The sequence below is a fragment of the Hyperolius riggenbachi genome, chromosome 12 (assembly GCF_040937935.1).
Source record: "Hyperolius riggenbachi isolate aHypRig1 chromosome 12, aHypRig1.pri, whole genome shotgun sequence".
Taxonomy (NCBI): domain Eukaryota; kingdom Metazoa; phylum Chordata; class Amphibia; order Anura; family Hyperoliidae; genus Hyperolius; species Hyperolius riggenbachi.
This window is the reverse complement of record NC_090657.1, coordinates 218939307-218963255: the sequence shown is the minus strand read 5'-3', so window position 1 is coordinate 218963255 and position 23949 is coordinate 218939307. Positions and strand designations below refer to the sequence as shown.

Genomic DNA, 23949 nt, shown 5'->3' with positions numbered 1-23949 from the left:
AACCTCAGGAGTCCCTGTATAAATTTGATTGCATGTCTGCCAAAAGTTTAGCTAGCACTAGGCTAGATAGTATTGGTGGTCAGCACCCCCCAATCGCCCCCGATCCAGCCACTTATACATTACATGACGTTATGCACAGGATCGTACATGACGTTATGCACAGTCACGATTCTCCCCATGGAAAAGACCAGAGCTGTGCGGGGAGGCTGCGTCGATCGCTGGAACCAGGCTGGGTGATGTATAAGCGGCTGGATCGGGGGCGTTGGCCACCTATACTAGCTAGCCTAGTGCTAGCTAAACCTTTTGCAGCCATTACATCTATTAGATTACTGTGGGGACTCAGAGGCTATCAAAACCTCCTGAGCGGCGTAACGCTCAGGAGGTTAACTACCTGACAAACACACACTGTTGGGGGTACTTAAATATGGAGTTGAGAAACCCTGTTCTAGATGAAAAGTTAAGTAATGCGTGTAAATTGTTGACACTGATAGGAAGAAACTATATTATACGTTCAATATACCATACCTCAGAAGGAACATCTGGGAACTCATATGTTGCACCTTCATGATTTATGCCACTTAGCACCAGAGCTTGTAAATTTTCAGCAATCTGGTGGATCTTTTCATCTTCATAGGCGTACACATGTCTGTCTTCCCCTACAAGAACAATCCATTGTGGGCAGGGAAGAATGCCAAATGTGCTCTCCAGAGTCCCCAAGACTTCCATCTTTGTTGTTTCCGGGAGGTAGAGCTCTTCCCAGCTCTTCAGCATATAGTTCCGGCCCATGTACTCAGTGCCGCTCAGATCACACAACCGCAGGTACATTTTGCTGTTCCCTCCTAGTGGCACTCTGGCCTTCTCGTGGTCCTTCACAAAATTTGAGACTGGTATGAGGTCTCCATCTGGAAGTGCAAAAAGGAAATGTAAGATTTTCATTGATCTTCCTGTAACTGCCTCCCAAAAATTAAAACAACAGTCTTCCTTGTAAATAATAAAGTATACCATTCCATTTCATGAAGAGGTCTGAAGCCCATGTCAACCATCGACTTACTACATTTTTAGAGGACTCAGATTTTAGCATATGTATGTCCAGCACTGCTTGCCGCAACTGACGTGCATGATCAGCACAGATTTCCACTTCGTTATACAAAAAACAGATAGAGTCTTTCGTTAACTTAACCTCAGATAACAGGGATCTGTCCTTACAGCTTACAGGTGTCTTTTGCATAAACCAGACAAGCTAAGGCACTGGAGAAGCTGTGGGCAAGGCTTATTTAATTTATAGGGAATTAGAGTATTAAAACAAAAAAGTATTTGGCTTGAGGAATGCCCTATAAACTATATGAAATGAACACAATTATGCAATGAGTAAACGTTTATCTCGGATCCACGTTAAGGTTCCTGACATAGAAAAAATCCCGGGAACCAGACACTTATGTGGCATCCACTGATACATAACATTTATGGAATAGGACTCCTTTTTTGACCTTTTTGTGGGAGACTGCAGCCCCCGTAGAGGTTTTTTTTTTTTTTGAGGAGAGCTATTTATTTATTCATTTTATTGTATTTGGGATTATTGTGGATTTGGAGGTTTTGTATTGTTTGATATATGTGATTAATATTAATAAAGCAATTTTTATTCTTTTTATGCACCCAAGAGCCAATTATTTTTTTTTTCTTTACATTAACACTCCTAACTCTCCTACTACTCTAAACCTAGACCTACTCCCCATCCCATCCTGCACATAACCTTCGGCTATGGCAGTGACTGGATAGTGTAATGGTTAAGTGATCTGCCTCTGACACAGGCGACCAGGGTTCAAATCTCGGCTCTTCGTGTTCAGTAAACCAGCACTTATTCAGGAGACCTTGGGCAAGACTCCCTAACACTGCTACTGCCTGAGTGTGCTCTAGTGGATGCAGCTCAAGCGCTTTGAATCAGACAGGAGAAAAGCACAATATAAATGTCTTGTTTATATCCAGTGCCCAAATTATACATTGGGCATCGCTGTAGCTGCAATAAACATTGCGGTCTATGGCGGGACCCAAAAAATGCCTGCCTTGTTTCCCGGGATCATGACTTATGTTAAAGAGACTCTGCACCAAAATTTTCAGACTTGTTCCTTCTATCCTATACGTTACTATACCTGTTCTAATGTGGTCTGTCTTACTGCAGCCTTTCCTAGTTGCACAGTGGCTGTATTATCTCTGTTATATGATCTAATCTTTCCTCTAACAACTCTGTCGGGCTCAGGCAGAAATGTGCTGCTCTGTTTGTAATAGGATAGAAGCTACACACACCCTCTCCAGGCCCACTGCAGGCTCTGTATGAGTCACAGACTGAGCTCCTCTCAGCCTATCACATGCCATGTCTTTTGTTTGCCAGTTGTAGGCAGTGTTTACAATTACAAGCCAGGATTGCAGCAGGGAGTGGCAGAAACAGCACAGAGGGGCCCAGGAGAACATAATGAATAGAATGGTATGCTTTTTAGTGTAATAATTTTAGAGTACAGATTCTCTTTAAAGCCTTGCTACGTCTACTTGAGGCACCTTTGGACGGTGTGGAAGCACCAACTTCCATTTATACACATGTATGAAACTTCAATTTATACACGTCCTGAAACTTCAGATTCCTAGCTACATGGTGCAAAGGTGGGCAAGGAGCCGTGCCACTGGCAGGTGTGGATGGCAGGGAAACTGTACAGCTTCCAGGTGAAAGATGGGCTTTTCTTCTTTAACTTCAACTGACCTTTCAGCAATCCCCACTGTGTGAATACGGCAGGAGAGATATGAGATCTAATATCTTCCAGCAGTGGATTTACAAATGACTGGTACAGAGCCAGCATAGGTTATCATCACTTACGTTTCTGCTGCAGTTCCTGACCAAGGTTTTCCAGTTTTTGTAGGAGCTCAGGCTCTGTGGTGGTAAGTGGCTGCTCAGGTTCATGACTTAGAGAACTTTCTGTCTGTGTTTGAATAATTCTTCCACTGCCCTCTGGAGATTTTGGGATACTGGTCTCGGAAGTGGGCAGCTGCTCTATTTCATGACTGAAGGTACATTCTGCATGTGCCGGACTAATTCTTCCACTGTCCTCTGGAGATTTCGGGATACTGGTCTCGGAAGTGGGCAGCTGCTCTATTTCATGACTGAAGGTACATTCTGCATGTGCCGGACTAATTCTTCCACTGTCCTCTGGAGATTTCGGGATACTGGACATTTCTGTCTCTTCAGAAATGCTCTCGTCAGAGGTGGACAGCCTGCTGAGAAAATAAGACAATCATACACTTCTTCCAGCTTTTTCTCAAGGTTTGTTATTGCTCTAATGCTGGGTGGATTTTAGGTGACCATCTGGACCTACTATAATGCTGTGTCCCATAACTCCCTACCAAAGCTTTAAAGAGACACTGTAACATCAAAAAGTTCCCCTGGGGGGTGCTCATAGTGGGAGGGGGAAGCCTCAGGGTCCCAATGAGGCTTCCCACGCCATCCTGTCCCACGGGGGTCTCGCTGCAGCCCTCCGAACAGCGGCCGACAGATCCGACAGCTTGTTCAATATTTACCTTTTTAGGCTCCAGCGGGGGCGCTGTTGCGGCTCTCTAGTAGAGGGAAATACCCGATCTCAGTCGGGTCCGCTCTACTGCGCAGGCGCCGGAGACTTGCGCCTGCGCAGTAGAGCAGACCTGACTGCTATTGGGTATTTCCGCCTATTTCGGAGCCGAGAGCCGCCACAGCGCCTGCGCAGGAGCCGTGAAGGTAAATATTTACATCGCCACTGTTCGGTGGGCTGCAGCGAGACCCCCGTGGAACAGAGGACGGCAAGGGAAGCCTCATTGGGACCCTGTGGCTTCCCCCTACCGAGGTGAGTACCCCCCAGGGGAACTTTTTGATGTTACAGGTTTTCTTTAACAGTAATACCCTTTTCCAGAGTGGTACACACCCCATGCTCCCTTACAGGGAGGCCCTGCTGGAGGTCAGGCCACTGCAATAACTGGACCCCTTGCCTTCACAAGATATCTGAAGCTTGGCACTAAGGCCTGGTGCACACCAGAGGAGTTTTTCTGAGCGTTTTCAGTTTTTAAATTAAAAAAAAAAAACCCATAGCATTACATTGGGAAGAGCTTTTGAAACCTCTAAAAGCTCTTCCCAATGTAATGCTATGTTTTTTTTTACAAAACCTCATTGCTCCAGTGTGCACAGACACATAGGATAACATTAGCAGCAGATTTAAAAACTGAAAACGCTCAGAAAAACTCCTCTGGTGTGCACCAGGCCTTAGTGCCAATTTGATGTCATTGTGGTAGATCCACTGAGGATGTACCGAACACAAAGACATGGTTACTAAACGGCTCAGGGAAGAAATTCTTGGTCATCAGTCATAAAAGGAGCCTTTTATAAAAGAAACGCACAATTTTGTATACAATCTACAAGTATTACACAAAAATGGGGTTGATTCATAAAATCGCAGCACACACAGTGCTCGTCAATGTTACCGGTACTTACGTGCATAAGTACCGTGACCTGTGGTATTCCAGTAGCGCATCCACTACAACGGTAACACGCATAAAGTTGCACCATCGCTACTAACAAACTATGGGGATGATTCACTATAACAAATACCGTGCCTTACCAGAGTTAACATGCCTTATAAGAGTTAACAAGCCTTATAAGAGTTAAGGTAGCCATACATCTAGCGATTCTGATTCAATCAACAAAGCGATCAACTTTATTGGGGAATTGACTTCAGTATAGTTGATCGACTAGTGAGCACACACTACAAGCGATTCCTATGCGATTCACCTTCACTAATCGATCTGACCAATATTGTGTCTCAATGCTCTGAATGCAAAAATCGATTGAATGATATGTGAACAGTAGCCGATTCCTGTGTGATCGACTGATATCTTACATCCTGCTCGATCGACTAAGCTGGTCGATTCAACAGGATATCAGTCACTTTTCATCGATTGGAAATTCTGGAACACACTCTATTCTCTCTCAATTCCTTTTCAATTTGATAATATGATCAAATCGAATGGTCGTTCGTACTGCAAAATTGCTTGATGTATGGGCACCTTTAACATGCCTTATCAGCGTTAACATGCCTTATCAGAGTAGCATAGTGAGCGCTATGAACTTATGCCTGCTAATTGGCAATGATGAGAGCTCCACTTGTCCCGCCCTGAGCTCCTGCAGATCCAATCCCTTTAAAGCACATTATCTCCGCAGTTTGATTGACCCAATAGGCCGCCTGTCACTTGACAGGCATCTTATTGGGCCTAAAAGTTATTTTCTTCCAACAAGGTTCACAAAGAGATGACTACAATTAGTATATCACTATTCCAACAGATGACAACTTGCGTACACTTTGTTCACTGTTGCCTTTACAGAGCGTGGAAAATTCCAGGAAATGACGTCAAGCCTTTCAATTAGAGTCCAATAGCCACTTAACACAAATGGAGTAATGGAAGTATGTTAAAGGGGCACTATGGCGAAAAACTGTAAGATGAAAATGCTTATCTACTGTATGTATACATATAAAAAGTATGTGTCCCGGAATAAATGCACTAAATATTTTACAATTTCTATGTCAATTACAGTAGGTATTATAATCCACCAACTCTGAACCTCTTACTGATAGGTTTTGGACTAGTTCATCTACCCATGGGGTATTCTTAAGATGTCTTATTTTAAAAAGCACTCCTTGAATGGTGGTTGCTCAGATTAATGGCCAGAATGGTGGAACGTGAGTAGGCAGGCTAGCATCTTTGTATAATTCCTTTGCAGGGAGTGCTTTTGAAATACTGTAATTGAAAGAAATGTTGAGAGTCTCCCATGAGGAGATGGAGTATTTCAAAACCTGTTGGTAAGAGGATCAGATTATAATACCTGCATTTACTCTGCCTGGCAGATCTTTGGCAAAACGGCGGCCACCGATCAGGGTGTTCTGTAAACATGCCAGATTATCGGTTGAGGCCGTTATCGGCCGCGTCAGCCAAATTTAGTCTACTGTGTGTACGGGGCTTTAGTTTTGGTTTACACAGACAAATGATAACAAATGTGTTTTAACCACTTTTTCCACCTCTACAGTATTTATATGTCCTCTGTGACTTCATCTAAGCCACTAGGACGTAGATATAAGTAGTGTAGCTGAAGCCCAGTTGTGCAGGATTGGGCTTGCTCCTGTGCAAAACCTCTGGCACTATCTGCTGCAGCACTAATTGGTGAAAGCGAATAGATGTTCCTTGAGCCAATAAGATACTCATAGATGTAAACTGCCCTATAGTAAAACATGGAAAATTAATTCACATTTGCTGCGCACCAGCTGTTTGTTGTGTTACAACTGACAGCAACTAAGTCAGTGTAGCCCAGCCCTAAAGGGGTTCTGTGGTCTTTAAAAAAAAAAAAAAAAAAAAAAAGTGTCACTTACCTGGTGCTTCTACCGGCCCCCTGCAACTATCAAGTCCCACACCGTCACTGAAGCCCCCTCCGTTCCTCGCCACGGGTCACCTGCAATTATTCATCTAACTAGACGAATAGCACTGCGGCTGCGTTTAAAAAAAAGCGGCTGCGTTTGTCATCGGGAGATTACTGCTCAGGCGCAGTACAAGAAAACTTCGTACTGCACCTGCACAGTAAGCTCCCGATGACACGCGCAGCCATGGCCATGCAGCCGCAGTGCTATTCGTCTACTTAGATGAATAATTGGCAGATGACCCGCAGGGGTCAGTGACAGCGTGGGACTTGATAGCTGCAGGGGGCCGGTAGAAGCCCCAGGTAAGTGACGGTATTTTTTTTTTGTTTTTTTTTAAAGGCCACAGAACCCCTTTAATGATGGAGGTGGTCCACAAGCAAATGTCACATCATCCTTTGGATGTGTACCTGCCAGAAGACCCGATGCCACTATCAGGGGCGGATGCTTCTGTTTTACTTTGAACTCCTGAGATTTTCTTATCCTGCAAGAGAGAAAACAGAAAGCTAATATTTAACTTAATATTTAATAACTGATACACAAGCAAGGGTAGCCATGGTCATCCCGCTTAAAGTGAACCAGAGACGAAGGACCCTCATGTATTTTACCATATAGATCATTGGGAACATTAGAGAAAACAGCTACCTTGCTTTCTGTTTCATTCTGCACTGCTCAGCCTGCTTCTTATCAGCCCTGATAAAATCCCGGACTGAGCATTCAGTCTGGCTTTGTTCAGGAATATTTATAGCTCAGTCTGTGTTCTCTCATGTCTCTTCAAGTCCAAGCCTGCCCCCTGCTGGCTCTGCTCAGGAATCATTATAGCTGAGTCATTATAGCTAAGCCAGGCTGAATGCTCAGTCGGGGATCTTATCAGGGCTGGTTAGAAGCAAGCTGTGCAGTGAAGAATGAAACAGAAAGCAAGGTAGGTGTTTTCTCTAATGTTCCCACTGATATATATGGTAAAATACATGAGGGTGCTTCGTCTCTGGTTCACTTTAAGTGCGTGTTCAATTGACATGCAATCAATAAACATCTGCACTCACTCCCAAGTGAAGGTTGCAAATCTGGAGGATCTTAGTTTCCAAAATGGACTGCAGTGATTTTTTTACTTCACCAGCTTTTGAAGTATCAAAAAGATAGTTGGGCAGAAAAGTTGCAAGTGTGTGCGAGCCTGTGTAGAGAAAAAATTCTTTGACACACTAGAGCAAGCTTGGCATAGAATCTTTTATGTATACAGCTGTCCCATGACATCATTTAGGTATCCGCTACAGCAGATCCCTACAAGTCGAGTGAGAAACAAGCCAGTTGTGCCAGTTATGTTCATACATATCCAACCCACCAGACACTGCTCTCTCATGTGCAACCCCATCGTCCCTCCACAGGACAGTTAGTGCGGGTCGCCTATACAGTAGAATCCCTAAACTCCAAGGGACTGGGCAAAATAGTTAACTATATCCACATGATGGGCGTATTCATAATTACAATGTATTTTGCTGGAACGCCAAAAATTGCAGGAGGAAAATCTAAATCGCACTACAGCAGAGACCTGGTGATAAACGCCCCTGCAAGTGTATTCCCGGCTTTAGCATTAATAATAATAATTTACGCTTCACTTAAAGGGAAGGTCCAAGGAGCCTAAAAATAAAAAAATCCACTTACGTGGGGCTTCCTCCAGCCCCTGGCAGCCATCCTGTGCCGAGTGCCCTCACCGCAGTTCTGGTGGATCCCGGTCTCCTCCAGTGCAGATGTCGACCTTGCCAGGTTGGCATCAACTTGCGCTCCAGCGTTCGGCTCACTGACGTCATCCGGACTGTACTGCACAGGCGCACAACTACTGCATCTGCGCAGTACAGTCCGGATGACGGCAGCGCAACTACGGGAGCCGCAGATTGGAGCGCAAGTAGGCATCCTGTACGGAGAGGACCTCGGGCCACCGGCGGGGAGCAGAGTTGCGGCGATGGCACAGGATGGCTGCAAGGGGCTGGATGAAGCCTCAGGTAAGTGGATTTTTTATTTTTAAGTTCCTCAGACGTGTTCTTTAAGCTATGTATACAGGTCCTTCCCAAAAAAAATAGCGTATTGTTATAAAGTTCATTATTTTCTGTAATGTACTGATAAACATTAGACTTTCATATATTTTAGATTCATTATACACAACTGAAGTAGTTCAAGCCTTTTATTGTTTTAATATTGATGATTTGGCATACAGCTCATGAAAACCCAAAATTCCTATCTCAAAAAATTAGCATATCATGAAAAGGTTCTGTAAACGAGCTATTAACTTAATCATCTGAATCAACTAACTCTAAACACCTGCAAAAGATTCCTGAGGCTTTTAAAAACTCCCAGCCTGATTCATTACTCAAAACCGCAAAAGGATTCCCGACCAAGTATTGAGTGCATAACTGAACATAATTATTTGAAGGTTGACTTTGTTTTAAAAACACTTTTCTTTTATTGGTTGGATGAAATATGCAATTTTTTTGCGATAGGAATTTTGGGTTTTCATGAGCTGTATGCCAAAATCATCAATATTAAAACAATAAAAGGCTGGAACTACTTCAGTTGTGTGTAATGAATCTAAAATATATGAAAGTCTAATGTTTATCAGTACATTACAGAAAATAATGAACTTCATCACAATATGCTAATTTTTTGAGAAGGACCTGTATACATAGCTTAAAGAACACGTCTGAGGAACTTAAAAATAAAAAATCCACTTACCTGGGGCTTCCTCCAGCCCCTTGCAGCCATCCTGTGCCATCGCCGCAGCACTCTTCCCCCCCGATGGCCCGAGGTCCTCTCCTCTCATATATATGAAAGTGTAATGTTTATCAGTACATTACAGAAAATAATGAACTTTATCACAATATGCTAATTTTTTGAGAAGGACCTGTACATTGCCAATTACCATTGCTCATAGGGATTGGGACCAAATGCCTTGAGCGACAGTTTGGGGCCATATTCTGCAGGGCTGTGGAGTCGAGGGCAATTTTGGGTACCTGGAGTCGGTAGTTTCAATAAACTGAGGTCAGATGATTTTTGTACCAAATCCATAGCCTTTGTAAAAATTAAGGAATCGGAGCTATTTTGGGTACTTGGAGTCGGAGTCAGTGGTTTCATAAACTGAGTAGTCCGAGGCGGATGATTTTTATACCGACTCCACAACCCTGATATTTGGTAAATTTGTGCCTCTACTCCTCTTGGGTGCGGTGCGTCTGTTGCGAGGTGGAGGAACAACGCATTGCACACGATGTAGCAGCTTCCTCCAGGCAGGGTGAACAGGACAGCATTCCACTCGAAGGTCGCTTAGGGCCCGTTTCCACTATAGCGGTTTCCGCCGCGATTCCGCAGAGTTTCCCCACACATGAATCGCACGGGGAAACTCTGCCATAGGGGATAACGGCGCTGCGGCCGAATCGCTTGCGGGAGCGATTCGGCCGGAACCCCCCGCAGAATTCGCGCCAGAGGCTGCGATCCCGCCCACCTGCTCAGTGCCGGCGTGCGTCTACGAGACGCACGCCGCATTAGTGGAAACGAGCCCTTAGTCGTCATTAATGATCCAGCAAGCCAGGGTATGACGGCAGGCTCCCTCACACGCTATTGTCCGAGGCAGTCCTTATTGGCTGCCCCAGCTGAGTATAATCTAGTGTGTGTAAGTAGCTTAAACTGGGCCTGAACTCTTGCACAGGACAGAAGGAAAACAGAGAAATGCACCCTGTATGTATTTAGAGTTTAGCCTGTCTAATTCCCCCTCATCTGTGACTAATCACAATTGTAATGTGTTCCCTCAGCTGTCAGCTGACTGACACAGCAGAGAGGTAATTAGTAAACGCATGATAACAATATGTCTGCTTCCATGAAAGCAGGAATTAGATACACTGCAGATTTATTGCAGGATTTGTATCATCTGTAACAAAGAAATGTTTGTCTTTATAGGTTATTATGCGGTCTTATAGAGCAGAGAGGAAATTCTGAGTTCAGATCCTCTCTTAACCCAAAGTATAGCCTTAAAGATGAGGCAACAGCTTGCTCAAGTCTTCAAGAATCTATATCAGCACCTTCCATACTTCTCACGTAGGTTATTCGTCCCCTGGTTAGGCTCTCATATACAGATGGATCACTTGAGGCCTCCTAATTAAAATAAACACCCTCAATAAGGCCTGGTGCACAACAAAAACCGCAAGCAGATCCGCAAAACGCTAGCGTTTTTCTTCTTATTTTGAAGCGCTTTTGCGGTTTTGTGCTGCGGTTTTTGGTACAGCAGATTACAGATATTGTTACAGTAAAGCTGTTACTGAACAGCTTCTGTAACAAAACCGCCTGGAAAACCGCTCTGATGTAGCCATAGCCGGCCTTTGACCTGAGCGACCGGAGCGGTCGCTCAGGGCGCCGGCTTCCAAGAGGGCGCCTATAGCTGCTTGCCTATACTGAGGGCATCTACACCTGATTTCCTATACTGGGGGGCACCTATGACTGGCTACCTTTACTGAGGGCACCAACACCTGGCTACCTATACTGGAGGCACCTACGCCTGGCTACCTAGGAGGGGATGGAGACCTTCAACTGACTTCCTATACTGGGGGCACCTATGCTTGGCAACCTATATTGAGGGCACCTACACATGAGATACTATATTGGGGGCACCTATACCTGGCTACCTACCTGTACTGAGTCTGAGGGCGTTTTTTTGGGGAGGGCGCACTGCAGCTATAATGCGTGGTGCAAATCGTTGGTGCTGTGCTATCATTCTAAATAAGGTTGGGGTGGGGGGGATGAAGGGGGGGGGCACAAAAATCAGGTTTCGCTCAGGGCGCTGTGGAACCTAAGGCCGGCCCTGGATGTAGCATTTTTCAGAGCGGTTTGCGTTTTTCCTATACTTTACAATGAGGCAGAAACGCCTCCGCAATCCAAAATCTGCAGCAGCCCGGGAGTATGCGTTTCTGCAAAACGCCTCCTGCTCTGGTGTGCACCAGCCCATTGAAATACATTACCCTAGCGTTTCCACATCCGCAATCGGATCTGAAAACGCAACCAAACGGCTCTGGTGTGCACTAGGCCTAAGAGTAGAAAGGTTAGTTCTGAGTTAAAGTAGCTCTTAGCATTGACAGGAACTGAAGATAATAGCTACAGTATAATCATACCGCATCACTGAAGTCTTCTGGGCGTTTTCGCCAGTAAACTGTACCAGTATAACGGATACCATCTTGTAGGAGTTCTTGTAGACTTTTGGCAATCAGAAAGATCACTTCTCCAATATCACCTCGTTCGGCACAGGCATACACATGTCCTTCTTCACTTACAAAAACTATCCAATCAAAGAAAGGGTACATCCTACCAAGAATGTTTATTCTTCTTATTCTGGGAAAGAGGTTAACCGTCGTTCTTAGAGAAGACAAAAGGTGGGGAAGATAATCAATCTTCAAATATATCCTTCTTTGCTTTCCAATGGGCAGGAAGGTCATTTGATTATTTGCCACAAAGTTCGAGATCACTGAAAGGTCTCCAGCTGTAGATGGAAATTTGAAATACATTTATCAGATTTTCAGTTTCCTGAAATGCCATAATTCACAAACATGTCTATAGGAAGACTTTGTTACAGTTGCTTTTTTAGTTACAAAAAAGGTTATGTTTCCAGGGGCTATTTGGAATTCCGTTTTAGTCCAGAAAGGGTGAATTCACCTATGAAATCCAATGGGCTCCACTTCTGCTTTCCAAACCGGACCTTCTGCTGTGAAGGCAGAAGAGTCAGAAAGATGGAGAGCGAAGTATTGGAAGATGGAAAGCAGTGTGGTGTACATCAGCAGCAGGCGGCAAACTAGGTAACTAAGGTTAACCCCTTCTGACCCTCTTCCCAAAAAAAAAGCCCCCTCCACCAGGATAATGTAAGGCAATTGATCTCTCTTATCTCTAATTAATCTTGCAGAGCCAAAGCTCAAGTGGCGGTAAACCTCTGGATAGTCCAGTGGCTTCCTGATCCATCAACGATCAGAGTCGTCCTGATCATATCCAACAAGACTTTGGCCTCAATTCACTAAGCTTATCTCCTGTCTTTAATAACTCTTCTAGAGTTGTTACTATGGTGATGAGGCATGTAGTATTCAGGAAACATTTTACCTCAGGCAAACCTAAAGTTAACTCTTCTGTCTTTAAGTTAACTCTTCAATCCTTAACATAACTCCAGAGTTAAAGACAGGCTGTTTATTAGCTGCGTGTGAAAATAACTACAGAGGAGGTAAATGAACTACAGAGGAGGTACAATAACTACAGAGGAGGTAACTTAACTACAGAGGAGGTAACTTAACTACAGAGGAGGTAACTTAACTACAGAGGAGGTAACTTAACTACAGAGGAGGTAACTTAACTACAGAGGAGGTAACTTAACTACAGAGGAGGTAACTTAACTACAGAGGAGGTAACTTAACTACAGAGGAGGTAACTTAAAGAGACTCCGTAACAAAAATTGCATCCTGTTTTTTATCATCCTACAAGTTCCAAAAGCTATTCTAATGTGTTCTGGCTTACTGCAGCACTTTGTACTATCACAGTCTCTGTAATAAATCAATGTATATTTCCCCTGTCAGACTTGTCAGCCTGTGTCTGGAAGGCTGCCAAGTTCTTCAGTGTTGTGGTTCTGCTATGCACTCCCCCCTCAGGGGGGAAAGAAACACACAAATGATCTTTTGAGATTCAAAAGGAAGGCTGTATACAGCCTGCTTGTGTATGGATGTATTTTCTATGTGTGGACATGCTGTACATCAACCTACTTCCTGTTTTGGTGGCCATTTTGTTTGTTTATAAACAAACTTTTTAAAACTGTTTTTAACCACTTTTAATGCGGCGGGGAGCGGTGAAATTGTGACAGAGGGGAATAGGAGATGTCCCCTAACACACTGGTATGTTTACTTTTGTGCGGTTTTAACAATACAGATTCTCTTTAAGGAATGAAGAGATAAGATAACTCTCTCTTATGTGGAGGTAAGTTTTCTCTTGCCTTATCTCCAGCATGATCTTAGTGAATTGAGGCCTTTGTCAAATATGTCTGCATGGCTGCGCTCTCATCCGTGTACGGGCCCTGCCATAGTGGGCAGTAGCATAAAGCTGCTGGTGCATGGCTTCTTCCTCCGTGTTTGTGCAGTACCTCAAAGCTGTTCATGCTTGCGCAGCATGGCTACACTCGGACACAGATCGGAGAGTGGCCGCAAAAAAGAAGAGGGTCCTGGCTTGCAGCAGTCAAGGAGGACTTCTAAGTTACGGATAGAATCCTTTCTTTCTTATTTTAAGAAGGCACATGCTTGGTTTAATGTTCACCGGAGGGTTTCTTATTGCATTTGGCCTCCCCCCCATCTTGCCAATATGGCCTCCATCGGTAGAACTGTCCACTCCATACCCCTTTGTGGATTGCAGCTTTGCACGGCTTTGCACAGCTGCCTTGGCTGAGAACATTCTGGGCATGGCAGTTCATAAACAAATTGTAACTACACATGCACAAGACTCTCCTGGCAACGACTGCTGCACACAGCCAAGCAGGCATGCATATAGAGAGGGCTGCATACAGCTAACAGGACATGCACATAGAGAGGGCTACACACAGCTAAGCGAGCATGCATATAGAGAGGGCTACACACAGCTAAGCGAGCATGCATATAGAGAGGGCTACACACAGCTAACCGGACATGCATATAGAGAGGGCTACACACAGCTAACCGGACATGCATATAGAGAGGGCTAAACACAGTTAAGCGAGCATGCATATAGAGAAGGCTACACACAGCCAAGCGGGCATGCATATAGAGAGGGCTACACACAGCTAACCGGACATGCATATAGAGAGGGCTAAACACAGTTAAGCGAGCATGCATATAGAGAGGGCTACACAAAGCTAAGCTGACATGCATATAGAGAGGGCTACACACAGCTAAGCGAGCATGCATATAGAGAGGGCTACACACAGCTAAGCGAGCATGCATATAGAGAGGGCTACACACAGCTAAGCGAGCATGCATATAGAGAGGGCTACACACAGCTAAGCGAGCATGCATATAGAGAGGGCTACACACAGCTAAGCGAGCATGCATATAGAGAGGGCTACACACAGCTAAGCGGGCATGCATATAGAAAGGGCTGCACACAGCCAAGCGAGCATGCATATAGAAAGGGCTACACACAGCAAAGCGAGCATGCATATAGAAAGGGCTGCACACAGCCAAGCGAGCATGCATATAGAGAGGGCTACACACAGCTAAGCGAGCATGCATATAGAGAGGGCTACACACAGCTAAGCGGGCATGCATATAGAGAGGGCTACACACAGCTAAACGGACATGCATATAGAGAAGGCTACACACAGCCAAGCGAGCATGCATATAGAGAGGGCTGCACACAGCTAAGCGAGCATGCATATAGAGAGGGCTACACACAGCTAAGTGGACATGCATATAGAGAGGGCTACAAACAGCTAAGCGAGCATGCATATAGAGGGCTACACACAGCTAAGCGGGCATTCATATAGAGAGCTAAACACAGCTAAGCGAGCATGCATATAGAGAGGGCTACACACAGCTAAGCGGGCATGCATATAGAGAGGGCTACACACAGCTAAGCGAGCATGCATATAGAGAGGGCTACACACAGCTAAGCGGGCATGCATATAGAGAGGGCTACACACAGCTAAACGGACATGCATATAGAGAAGGCTACACACAGCCAAGCGAGCATGCATATAGAGAGGGCTGCACACAGCTAAGCGAGCATGCATATAGAGAGGGCTACACACAGCTAAGTGGACATGCATATAGAGAGGGCTACAAACAGCTAAGCGAGCATGCATATAGAGGGCTACACACAGCTAAGCGGGCATTCATATAGAGAGCTAAACACAGCTAAGCGAGCATGCATATAGAGAGGGCTACACACAGCTAAGCGGGCATGCATATAGAGAGGGCTACACACAGCTAACCGGACATGCATATAGAGAGGGCTAAACACAGTTAAGCGAGCATGCATATAGAGAGGGCTACACAAAGCTAAGCTGACATGCATATAGAGAGGGCTACACACAGCTAAGCGAGCATGCATATAGAGAGGGCTACACACAGCTAAGCGAGCATGCATATAGAGAGGGCTACACACAGCTAAGCGAGCATGCATATAGAGAGGGCTACACACAGCTAAGCGAGCATGCATATAGAGAGGGCTACACACAGCTAAGCGGGCATGCATATAGAAAGGGCTGCACACAGCCAAGCGAGCATGCATATAGAAAGGGCTACACACAGCAAAGCGAGCATGCATATAGAAAGGGCTGCACACAGCCAAGCGAGCATGCATATAGAGAGGGCTACACACAGCTAAGCGAGCATGCATATAGAGAGGGCTACACACAGCTAAGCGGGCATGCATATAGAGAGGGCTACACACAGCTAAACGGACATGCATATAGAGAAGGCTACACACAGCCAAGCGAGCATGCATATAGAGAGGGCTGCACACAGCTAAGCGAGCATGCATATAGAGAGGGCTACACACAGCTAAGTGGACATGCATATAGAGAGGGCTACAAACAGCTAAGCGAGCATGCATATAGAGGGCTACACACAGCTAAGCGGGCATTCATATAGAGAGCTAAACACAGCTAAGCGAGCATGCATATAGAGAGGGCTACACACAGCTAAGCGGGCATTCATATAGAGAGAGCTAAACACAGCTAAGCGAGCATGCATATAGAAAGGGCTGCACACTGCCAAGCGAGCATGCATATAGAGAGGGCTACACACAGCTAAGTGAGCATCCATATAGAGAGGGCTACACACAGCTAAGCGAGCATGCATATAGAGAGGGCTACACACAGCTAAGCGGGCATGCATATAGAGGGCTACACACAGCTAAGCTGACATGCACATAGAGAGGGCTACACACAGCCAAGCGAGCATGTATATAGAGAGGGCTACACACAGCTAAGCGAGCATGCATATAGAGAGGGCTACACACAGCTAAGCGGGCATGCATATAGAGAGGGCTACACACAGCTAAGCTGACATGCACATAGAGAGGGCTACACACAGCCAAGCGAGCATGTATATAGAGAGGGCTACACACAGCTAAGCGAGCATGCATATAGAGGGCTACACACAGCTAAGCGAGCATGCATATAGAGAGGGCTACACACAGCTAAGCGAGCATGCATATAGAGAGGGCTACACACAGCTAAGCGAGCATGCATATAGAGAGGGCTACACACAGCTAAGCGAGCATGCATATAGAGAGGGCTACACACAGCTAAGCAGGCATGTATATAGAGAGGGCTACACACAGCTAAGCGGACATGCATATAGAGCGGGCTACACACAGCTAAGCAGGCATGCATATAGAGAGGGCTACACACAGCTAAGCGGACATGCATATAGAGAGGGCTGCACACAGCCAAGCGAGCATGCATATAGAGAGGGCTACACACAGCTAAGCAGGCATGCATATAGAGAGGGCTACACACAGCTAAGCGAGCATGCATATAGAGAGGGCTGCACACAGCTAAGCGGACATGCATATAAAGAGGGCTACACACAGCTAAGCGAGCATGCATATAGAGAGGGCTGCACACAGCCAAGCGGGCATGCATATAGAGGGCTACACACAGCTAAGCGGACATGCATATAGAGAGGGCTACACACAGCTAAGCAGGCATGCATTTAGAGAGGGCTACACACAGCTAAGCGAGCATGCATATAGAGAGGGCTACACACAGCTAAGCGGACATGCATATAGAGAGGGCTGCACACAGCCAAGCGAGCATGCATATAGAGGGCTACACACAGCTAAGCGGACATGCATATAGAGAGGGCTACACACAGCTAAGCGAGCATGCATATAGAGAGGGCTACACACAGCTAAGCGGACATGCATATAGAGAGGGCTGCACACAGCCAAGCGAGCATGCATATAGAGGGCTACACACAGCTAAGCGGACATGCATATAGAGAGGGCTACACACAGCTAAGCGAGCATGCAAATAGAGAGGGCTACATACAGCTAAGCAGGCATGCATATAGAGAGGGCTACACACAGCTAAGCGAGCATGCATATAGAGAGGGCTACACACAGCTAAGCGGACATGCATATAGAGAGGGCTACACACAGCTAAGCGAGCATGCATATAGAGAGGGCTACACACAGCTAAGCGAGCATGCATATAGAGAGGGCTACACACAGCCAAGCGAGCATGCATATAGAGAGGGCTACACACAGCTAAGCGAGCATGCATATAGAGAGGGCTACATACAGCTAAGCGAGCATGCATATAGAGAGGGCTACACACAGCTAAGCGAGCATGCATATAGAGAGGGCTACACACAGCCAAGCGAGCATGCATATAGAGAGGGCTACATACAGCTAAGCGAGCATGCATATAGAGGGCTACACACAGCTAAGCGGACATGCATATAGAGAGGGCTACACACAGCTAAGCGAGCATGCATATAGAGAGGGCTACACACAGCTAAGTGGACATGCACCCTGGAGATCCCACCGGAGTTCAAAACAGGGGTTACAGTGGCAAGATAGAGGGGAGGCTGAACATATTTAAGGAGCTTAGGGGTGTCTTGAGACCATATATTATACTGTTTAACCTTATTTTCTCTTAGGAACACTTTAGTATCTAATCAGTTTTATTTTATTACAAGTGGGACATTTACAATCCTTTACCCATAAGGTACATTCATACGACGTGTCGCATATTGTGCATGCTACAGCGGGCACATAATGCAACATGTAGGTTATTAATTTGGAGCATGATTAATTGCTATGGAATGCACATGTTTTCACACATTATCACGAGATGAACCCTCTAAAAAAAGAAAGGTTGACTGTATAGGACTCCTAAAGGATGAGGGTGGGAACTCAATGGTGGATGACCAAGGGAAGGCAGAGTTATTAAATGCTTTCTTTGCTTCTGTCTTCACAAAGGAAACAGCACTGTTGCAAATTACAGAGGCAGAAGAGTCTCAATCTTCTAACTGTAATATTAAATACTTAACGCAGGAAGAAGTAAAGGCAAGACTAAATAAATTAAAAATAGACAAGGCACCTGGCCCGGATGGCATGCATCCTCGGGTCCTAAGGGAATTAAGTTCAGTTATAGATAAACCCCTTTATCTTATCTTTTGTGACTCTCTTGCAACTGACAGAGTCCCAGTGGATTGGCGTACAGCCCACGTTTTCCCATTATTTAAGAAGGGCAAAAAATCTGATCCAGGAAATTATAGACCTGTAAGCTTAACATCAGTTGTATGCAAACTATTTGAGGGGTTACTAAGAGATACTATACATGACTTCATAGTAGAAAATAATCTTATTTCTCAGCATCAACATGGGTTTACTAAAGACAGGTCCTGTTTGACTAACATGCTCAGCTTTTATGAGGTAGTGAATTCTAATATGGATATTGGGAATGCTGTAGATGTGATATACTTGGACTTTGCAAAGGCCTTCGACATTGTTCCCCACAAAAGTCTGGTGCAAAAGTTGAGGATGCAAGGACTGGGGAAGAGTCTGTGTGCATGGATAGGGAACTGGCTTATGGACAGGAAACAAAGAGTTGTGGTCAATGGATCATACTCAAAATGGGAGACTGTTAGCAGTGGGGTCCCACAGGGGTCTGTACTGGGTCCAGTGCTCTTCAATTTATTTATTAACCACCCTGGCGTTCTGATAAGATCGCCAGGGAGGCTGCGGGAGGGTTTTTTTTAAATTAAAAAAAAACTATTTCATGCAGCCAACTGAAAGTTGGCTGCATGAAAGCCCACTAGATGGCGCTCCGGAGGCGTTCTTCCGATCGCCTCCGGCGCCCAGAATAAACAAGGAAGGCCGCAATGAGCGGCCTTCCTTGTTTTGCTTACACCGTCGCCATAGCGACGAGCGGAGTGACGTCATGGACGTCAGCCGACGTCCTGACGTCAGACGCATCCGATCCAGCCCTTAGCGCTGGCCGGAACTTTTTGTTCCGGCTGCGCAGGGCTCAGGCGGCTGGGGGGACCCTCTTTCGCCGCTGCTCGCGGCGAATCGCCGCAGAGCGGCGGCGATCGGGCAGCACACGCGGCTGGCAAAGTGCCGGCTGCGTGTGCTGCACTTTATTTGGGGCAAATCGGCCCAGCAGGGCCTGAGCGGCAGGCTCCGGCGGTACTGGACGAGCTGAGCTCGTCCATACCGCCCAGCTGGTTAATGACCTAGTGGATGCAGTAGTGAGCAATGTTGCTTTTTTTGCAGATGATACAAAATTGTGCAGAATCATCAACTCTCAGGAAGATAGTGTCATATTGCAACAGGATCTGGATAGGATGGCTATATGGGCACATACATGGCAGATGAAATTCAATGTTGAAAAATGTAAAGTCATGCATTTTGGTCGTACCAATGGTCTAGCACCATACAAAATAAATGGGATACAGTTGTGACATCAAAATTGGAGAAGGACTTAGGAGTACTCATCGACAACAAGTTAAATAATCGTACTCAATGCCAAGCCGCTGCAGCTAAAGCTAACAAAATTTTGGGATGCATTAAAAGGGAAATAAAAACTTGAGATGCGAGCATAATATTTCCCCTGTTTAGACCACATCTGGAATATGGAATTCAGTTCTGGGCACCACATTACAGGAAAGATATTGCAGTTTTAGAGCAGGTGCAGCGACGAGCAACAAAATTGATACGTGGGATGGAAGGTCTCGCTTACCAAGAAAGGTTAGATAAACTGGGTTTATTTAGTCTAGAGAAAAGACGTCTTAGAGGAGATTTAATTAACATGTATAAATACATCAGAGGGCAATATAATAGCTTGCCGGATGAGCTTTTTGTCCCTAGGCCTTCTCAAAGGACTAGAGGACATGATCTACGCATGGAGGAAAAACGTTTTAGCCATTTATTTAGGAAAGGGTTCTTTACAGTAAGAATGATTAAGATGTGGAATGCATTGCCACAGGAAGTCGTTATGGCAAACTCTATACCTGCATTTAAAGGGGGCTTAGATGCTTTCCTTGCGTTGAATGACATCCATGGCTACAATTACTAGGTAATGCCTAATGATGTTGATCCAGGGATTTTATCTGATTGCCATCTGGAGTCAGGAAGGAATTTTTCCCTTTTGGGGCTAATTGGACCATGCCTTGTGGGGGTTTTTTCGCCTTCCTCTGGATCAACAGGGATATGTGGGGGACGGGCTGGAGTTGTACTTTGTACTGGTTGAACTCGATGGACGCATGTCTTTTTTCAACCAAAATAACTATGTAACTATGAACAGTAGACAATGCGCTAGGATTACAAGATGGAGTCAAAAAGGAAATTCTTACCTAAGAAAATAAATGCCTCTGGATCCTATGGAGGCTTCTTAAGTCCTCCATGCTCTTGCTGTCACTTGGCGGGGCCCTCTAGTGGATCAGGCAGGAGCAGCTCCGGCTTACTGCGCAGGAGGCTGTACTTGCACAGGCCCAGTAAGGCCGCACTCGTGCTTGAAGAGGAGCGCAGCCCTGACAAAGCCCTTGGCATTTCCTTTTTGACCCGAGCTTGGGTACATTTTAACCACTTTATCAACCACTACAGTATATCTACGTCCTCTGTGACTTCATCTAAGCCACGAGGACATAGATATAAGTCTTGTAACAGAAGCAGTGCTTGCTCCTGTGCACACTTCCAGCACTATCTGATACAGCACTAATTGGTGAAAGGGAATATATGTTACCTGAGCTAATGAGACCCATTTAAACCATTAAAATACTTTCATTTTCTCAGTTCATAGTTAAAAATGCACACTGCAGAATTATTTCATAATCAAATCATCATTAATTGTGACAGGAACATAATCTAAGTTTTGTGATAAACGGTAAGAATAGCCAAACAAAATGTGTGTTTTTTATCTACAGTAGGGCTTCAAATGCCTCGGCTCTGCCACTCATGATGCACTTGACTAATTATCCACTCCCCCCCCCCCCCATATATTCATAGGAATAAATATTAAGACGCCTTAAAAATTAAATACTTGTTCAGCAAATGAATGGAGGGGGGAGTGGCTAATTAGTGAAGTGCGTCATGAGAGGCAGAGCTGAGGCGATTGAAGCCAGAGCGGCTCATTACACAGCCCGTCACTGGTTTCTTCTACAGGCAGACACGCAGTGAATGGATGGAGAGCAGCTCATTACGCAGCAGATTCTGCGCTTACAGCTGCCTCCCTCAATGCCTGTGTGCGGGGGTCCTTTACATGTAATTGGCTTATGATGATGGGAAGACGGGCAGAGCGTGAGTTTTTATTATACAGTTTTGGCAGTTAGGGAGAGCAGGGCTAAACCATTTGTTTTATCGTTTTTGTGGTTTTTTTCCTCAATACCTGACAAGGCCCCCCCTGCTATGGCTTTAGGCAGGGAACACACTTGACTTTCAGTTTTCCGCGCGCGTTTTTCTGCATACTTTTTCTGCACACTAAGTGTGTTTCCATGCAGGAAAACGCGCGCGTTTTTTTCACAGCAGCTGAGGTAATTGATACAGAAAACTGCCAAAATGTGCAGTATCAGGATGCAGAATGTCAGTTTTTTTTCTGCGCGGGAACAACACAGTAAGTGTGTACTAGCACATTGATTAACATGAGTTCTCAGTTTTTCTGTGCAGAAAACGCGCACGAAAACAGTCAAGTGTGTTCCCTGCCTTACAGTTACAAAAGTATGTCAGCGTTACTTCAGGGACTGACGGACACAAGCTACAGTGATATATGGCAAATTAAAGGGCCATATCTGAAAAAAAAATTAAAAATAAAACAGTAAGGATTTTGTATACTTGATGTATCTACTGTGAGGGGATTAAAAATGAAATGATTCGCAATAGTGGTCCTTTAAAGGGACTCCGAGCTCTGATTAAAAATAAAATTTGAACTTACCCGGGGCTTTCTCCATCCCAGCCCTGGTCGGGACGTCCCACGCCGGCCTCCTGGCTCTTCTCCCGGCGGCTGTCCGCATAGCACGGACAGGCCGGTCCCCCGGGCGACACTGGCGAGTGTCGGGGCTTCTTCTTCCCCATACGTCACGAATGACGTCACACGCCGGCCGCCGCGCGTCATGACGGCGGCCGGCGTGACAGCACGGCGCATGCGCGATTAAACCGCGCATGCGCCGTGCTATCACGCCGGCCGCCGTCATGACGCGCGTCGGCCGGCGTGTGACGTCATTCGTGACGTATGGGGAAGAAGAAGCCCCGACACTCGCCAGTGTCGCCCGGGGGCCCGGCCTGTCCGCGCTATGCGGACAGCCGCCGGGAGAAGAGCCAGGAGGCCGGCGTGGGACGTCCCGACCAGGGCTGGGATGGAGAAAGCCCCGGGTAAGTTCAAATTTTATTTTTAATCAGAGTTCGGAGTCCCTTTAAGAAAAGTGCAAATCCATTCCTAAACTGCCGCAGATTAAGAAGTGCTTATTAATAGCAGTTCTACAGATAGTGCAGCAGTGCTGGGCATTGATCCTCTGTTTCGGTTCTAATACATTTATATTATATACTTATTTACATCACATCTTGTCAGTTAATCGAACATAATCTACCGTAAATAATATATTTATGCTATTCTAACTTCTTTTTTCTGTATCAATGCATTTCCCTCACACTCTGCACTGTCTGAGATACTCCTCCTATTTTACAACAGTTTAAAGGATACCCGAGGTGACATGTGACATGATGAGATAGACATGGGTATGTACAGTGCCAAGCACACTAATAACTGTCCTGTGTTCCTTTTTTTTCTTTCTCTGCCTGAAAGAGTTAAACATCAGGTATAAAAGTGACAGTTTCTATCTGGGTCAGGACTGGGTCAGACTATAGCATAACCCCCACTGATAAGAAATTACAGCCATAAAACACTTTGCTGTCAGTAAATGGCTTCTGAGAGCAGAAAAGAGATAAAAAAAAGGTCAATAGATGATAGATTTGAGCTCTGACATACAGCAACGAAGGTGTCATTGAGCAGAGACAATGAAACGGTAAAAACTTCAAAACTAGATTTTAATCTAAAATAAATCTGTGGAATATCTAAAAAAGTCATTTTTAGGAGGGGGAGGATAGATACAATTGTTTTTCTCATCAGTTTATTTTCACCTCGAGTGTCCTTTAAAGGATAACCGAAGTAACATGTGACATGATGAGATAGACATGGGTATGTACAGTGCCAAGCACACAAATAACTATGCTGTGTTCCTTTTTTTCTTTCTCTGCCTGAAAGAGTTAAATATCAGGTATGTAAGTGGCTGACTCAGTCCTGACTCAGACAGGAAGTGACTACAGTGTGACCCTCACTGGTAAGAAATTCCCCTTTTTATCTCTTTCCTGCTCTCAGAAGCCATTTTCTGATAGGAAAGTGTTTTATAGTTGGAATTGTTTTTATCAGTGAGGGTCACACTGTAGTCACTTCCTATCCGAGTCAGGACTGAGTCAGCCACTTACATACCTGATATTTAACTCT

The 23949-nt window shown here is 45.3% G+C and overlaps 1 protein-coding gene across 2 annotated transcripts in view; it reads right to left on the bottom strand.

Annotated features, from left to right (window-relative positions):
* The window catches only part of LOC137542111 (uncharacterized), a 116415-nt gene that overhangs the window by 8555 nt on the left and 83911 nt on the right, over positions 1–23949 (bottom strand). Inside the window, exons 9-12 of one of the 2 annotated variants that reach the window (XM_068263786.1) lie at positions 11615–11979; positions 6881–6954; positions 2864–3261; positions 526–902 (exon numbers count right to left, since the gene is read on the bottom strand). In XM_068263786.1, coding sequence (XP_068119887.1) covers positions 526–902; positions 2864–3261; positions 6881–6954; positions 11615–11979 — 1214 coding nt within the window. The remainder of the gene's footprint in view (positions 1–525; positions 903–2863; positions 3262–6880; positions 6955–11614; positions 11980–23949) is intronic. The other variant, XM_068263787.1, reaches the window with a different exon arrangement.